The sequence below is a fragment of the Crocodylus porosus genome, unplaced genomic scaffold, assembly GCF_001723895.1.
Source record: "Crocodylus porosus isolate Cpor-Errol unplaced genomic scaffold, CroPor_comp1, whole genome shotgun sequence".
Lineage (NCBI taxonomy): Eukaryota > Metazoa > Chordata > Crocodylia > Crocodylidae > Crocodylus > Crocodylus porosus.
The window spans coordinates 16,471,685-16,475,904 of NW_017728924.1; the positions used below are offsets into that span (position 1 = coordinate 16,471,685).

Below are 4,220 nucleotides of genomic sequence, written 5' to 3' on the forward strand. Positions count from 1 at the left end.
GCCCAAGGACCGAGCCCTGGGGGATGCCGCTGTCCAGTTCTTAGAACTCGCACTTCACTGTAGATCATACGGCAGCTGGGAGTTTTTTTGCAATCTCTTGATATATGGACAGCCATTTCATGTTTCTTATATTGTTTTACTGTGGCCAAGAGATGATTTCAGTACATGTTTCCCTTAGTTCCCTGCAGAGGAATGCATTTTGTATAATGGACTCAAATTTATTTTGCAATTTACAGGGGGCTACACTTGCAGAGACAAGCCCAATCCTAGAGGAGAGGTTATAATAGGTGGACCCAATGTTTCTCTGGGATACTTCAAAAATGATGAGAAGACAACAGAAGAGTTCTCTGTGGATGAAAATGGCCAGAGATGGTTTTATACTGGAGATATTGGAGAATTTCATTCTGATGGTTGCCTGCAGATCATAGGTTGGCCTCAATTTTTGCAAACTTAAGCATCTTGTTATCTTAAGATTTAAGACCGTTCAATATAGCTATAAACACGAGCAGTCCCACTGAGGCTGGTAGTGATTATTTTGTGCTTTAAAGATACACACATAAGTAGGGATCTATTTTGCACAGTGCTCTTCCAGCACAATTTATAGTTCCTTTAACCTTTCTCTTTTTGGCATCCCCCCCCCCAACGTCCTGATTGGCTGAGGGACCCCAACAGCCTTGCCACTTGGTCCTGATTGGCAAGGAGAGAAAAACCATGCTTTTAAATATGCGGTAGCTTTTGCCTCCTGGCTGATCCGTAGAAACTGGGGCCTCTCCAACAATCAGTGGGGGGGGCATGTGGTAAAAAGAGCAAGATTAAAGATGCTGCTGTGCAGTGCGCTTCCGGTGCGACTTGGGTAGATCACTACACATAAGTAACTTGCTGAATCAGTCATGAAAGCACATTCTCAAACATTTGCCATGATCATGAGATGCTTTGTAACTGATGCTATTATGTGTAATCATATCCCTGTCTATATCCAGCCTATGTAGTCTAAAAAATGGTGGGGGGAGACCAAGGGAATCAGCATTAATTCCATAGTTAAGAATTCAAATCTCTGTTCTTGAAAGCTGCTTCATAAAGTAAACCTTCTTGAGAATGAAACACTAATGGATTCTCACAAAGGATTTTTAACTCTTAAGTCTTGCATAGTGTTCTGTTAAACTTCAGAAAAATGTGCTTAATGCTTTTGCTACTAAATATATAGAAGTGAAGTAATCAAAACTCCTTTTCTAACTGTTCCTTAGATCGTAAAAAAGACTTGGTGAAGCTGCAAGCAGGAGAATATGTATCTCTGGCCAAAGTAGAAGCAGCACTGAAGAACTGTCCACTTATTGATAATATTTGTGCTTACGCCAAAAGGTGAGTGTTCTCTCACTCCTCTATGCTTTTCAGAAATTCATTTTAAAGGGGCTCCTTTTGCTTGCTATATACACTAAAAGTTCTGTTTTCTGGCATCTTACAAGCTGGCATGCTCCACTAACTGGCATGCTGGCTTGTAAGATAAAGTGAAATCAGAAGTGCCCACTGTGGCACTTCCAGTTTCTCTGAGCCCCCACAGCCCATGGCAAAGCAGTTTGCACGGGGCTGTGAGAGACCTGCCTCCAGGACCTGTGGGGCCCACAGGTCCCTGCAGGAGTGACGGCAATGCTGCAGGAGGGGGGGCGGCTGGGACTGCTCAATTAACCAGTATATTTTGTTACCTGGCATCCCCTGTTCCCAGGGGATACTGGATAACAGAGCTTTTACTGTATATATTTAGGACATGCCTGAAATGCTAGTTCACTGAAGCACTAAAGCTCTTTTTATATAAAGTAAAATGCCTCTTAAAGATCCACCCCTAATATGGCTTGGGAATAATAGCTCCTAACTCCTATTATAAGAAGCAAGGAAGGATCATGGTCAGTCTGCACTGTGACCTCAGTGCCCTTGAGAAACTGTAGGAGGCTAGCTAAACTGTACAGACTCCTGGCTTAGAATCGTAGAATAATAGAAAATTTGGGCTGGAAAGGGCCTCAGGAGGTCTAGTTGAACCCCCTGCTCAAACCAGTACTATCCCCAACTATCTCATTCCAGCCAGGGCTTTGTCAAGCCAGGCCTTTAAAAACCTCCAAGGATGGAGATTCCACCACCTCTCTAAGTAACCACTAACCAGTGCTTCACCACTCTCCTAGTGAGAGTTTTTCCTAGTATGCAACCTACACCTCCCTTGCTGCAGCTTGAGACCATTGCTCTTGTTCTGTCATCATTGAGAACAGTCTATCTAGCTCTATCCTCTTTTTGGAACCACCCTTCAGGTAATTAAAGGTTGCTATCAAATCCCCTGTCTTTTGCAGACTAAATAAGCCCAGCTTCCCTTAGCCTCTCCTCATAAGTCGTCCCAGCCGATTGTTCTCCACTGGACTTTCGCCAACTTTTGTCCACATCCTTTTTGTAGTGGGGGGTCCAAAACTGGACATGGTGCTCCAGATGCAATTTCATCACTGCAGAAAAGAGCAAAATGGTTACCTCCTTCAGTCTGGTGGCAATGTTCCTGCTAATGCAGCCCAGTATGCTGGTTGCCTTCTTGGCAACAAGGGCACACTGCTGACTCGTATCCACCTAGTTGTCCGCTGTAACCCCCACCAGAGTCCTTCCTTGCAGAGCTGCTGCTTAGCCAGTCTGCCCCAGCCTGTACTGGTGCATGGGATTGTTCCGTCCTAAGTGCAGGACTTTGCACTTGTCCTTATTGAACCTTAAGATTTTTTGGCCCAATCCTCCAATTTGTCTAGGGGTCACTCTGAACCTTTGGAATGTAGTGATTTGCAGAGGTGGCTTAAAGCAGGGTGGTCCAATTTCTAAGAGGCTGAGGGCTGCGTGCCATGTGGGTCATACCAGTGTAAGCCACAGTTCCCGGAGTCGCATCCCTTCCCCCCCTGCACCACACAGGCAGTGCCTCCCTACCCCCATGCCATACCATGTATGGGGAGCCCTCACATCAGTTCTCTTGCTGGACCCTACCATGGGCTCTTCTAGTGCTGTGGGTTGCATGGCCTTGCCCCCTGGAATGGGAGTAGGAAGGAAAAGTCGAGGCAGGTGGTATGAGACTAGGGTCTCCAGCTCCAGAAAACACTGGAGCAGCAAGAGGAGTTGTAGCCTGTAATGTGGAGCCCAGGGCTGCTCATTTAACTGGTGCAGGCTGCCAGTTGGACCACCTTGGCTTAAAGTGACCATGTGCATGTTTCTCCTACCCCAAATTCAGTCAATCCTGTCTCAAATGAAGGAATGAATAGTAGCCTTTCCCCCTTAAATGCAAGTAAAATCCACATTGGACAGGTTTTGCCTTCTGTGAGACTACTAGAGCAATATTTACCTTGCCACTTGGAGCCTGATGGAAGGGAGATACCTGAAGAGCTGTCGCTTGTAATTCTTAACTTACTGAACATAAATGGAGTAGAAAATCTGGACCTTCCTATAACTTGTTTGAACTTGTTTACAACTTCTAACAACTTACAAAAGTTGCAGTCTCTTGCAATTCAGTTATTGTCAAAGATTGTCACCAAAGGACCAACATGTACAGTTTGGGAAAGGAATATTGATTACAAATATGAAAGCACTGAAGAATATTTTCTTGGGCTGAAGAAGGCATTTTTGTACTCTTTTAAATTATTTCCACTTGCCTATTTTTAGTTCTTGTTTTCCCATCCTGTTTCAGCGACCAGTCATATGTGATCAGTTTTGTGGTGCCTAACCAAAAGAAGCTGACAGCATTGGCTGGACAGAAAAGTGTCAGTGGGTCATGGATTGATATCTGTAACAACCCTATCATGGAAGCTGAAATACTGAAAGAAATAAAAGAAGTTGCAAACAAGAGTAAGTAAAGTTAGCTTGTCTGCTGTACTAGCCAATTCCAAATGTAAGTCTGACCATATGTAGAGAAGTCTGCCCTACTTGGGGCCTCACAGTTGCCTGCCTTCCTTTCCCAAAAATTAGAAATGGGGCAAAGACAATGCACTGACTTTGAGTTTCCTTCAATTTATTTTTACTAGAAAAATGCATGCTAGTCTCCTAATCAGTACATCCCATGAGAAAGATACTGTTGCTTGCTAAACTGTGAAATTTTAACTAAGATGCAGGTTTCTTGTACAGTGCATGTAAGGACTGGAAGGAGCAAACAAAATGTGGGAAGTAGGTTGTAAGAGCTATTGATAGTGGTGGTATGGCAGGGAGCAAGTGTGTGTCAG

At 44.3% G+C, this 4,220-nt stretch overlaps 1 protein-coding gene across 7 annotated transcripts in view; it reads left to right on the forward strand.

Annotated features, from left to right (window-relative positions):
- The window catches only part of ACSL4 (acyl-CoA synthetase long-chain family member 4), a 69,262-nt gene that overhangs the window by 55,361 nt on the left and 9,681 nt on the right, over window positions 1-4,220 (forward strand). For 6 of the 7 annotated variants that reach the window (XM_019540413.1, XM_019540412.1, XM_019540416.1 and 3 more), the window contains 3 exons: window positions 237-428; window positions 1,245-1,359; window positions 3,692-3,849. In XM_019540413.1, coding sequence (XP_019395958.1) covers window positions 237-428; window positions 1,245-1,359; window positions 3,692-3,849 — 465 coding nt within the window. The remainder of the gene's footprint in view (window positions 1-236; window positions 429-1,244; window positions 1,360-3,691; window positions 3,850-4,220) is intronic. The other variant, XM_019540418.1, reaches the window with a different exon arrangement.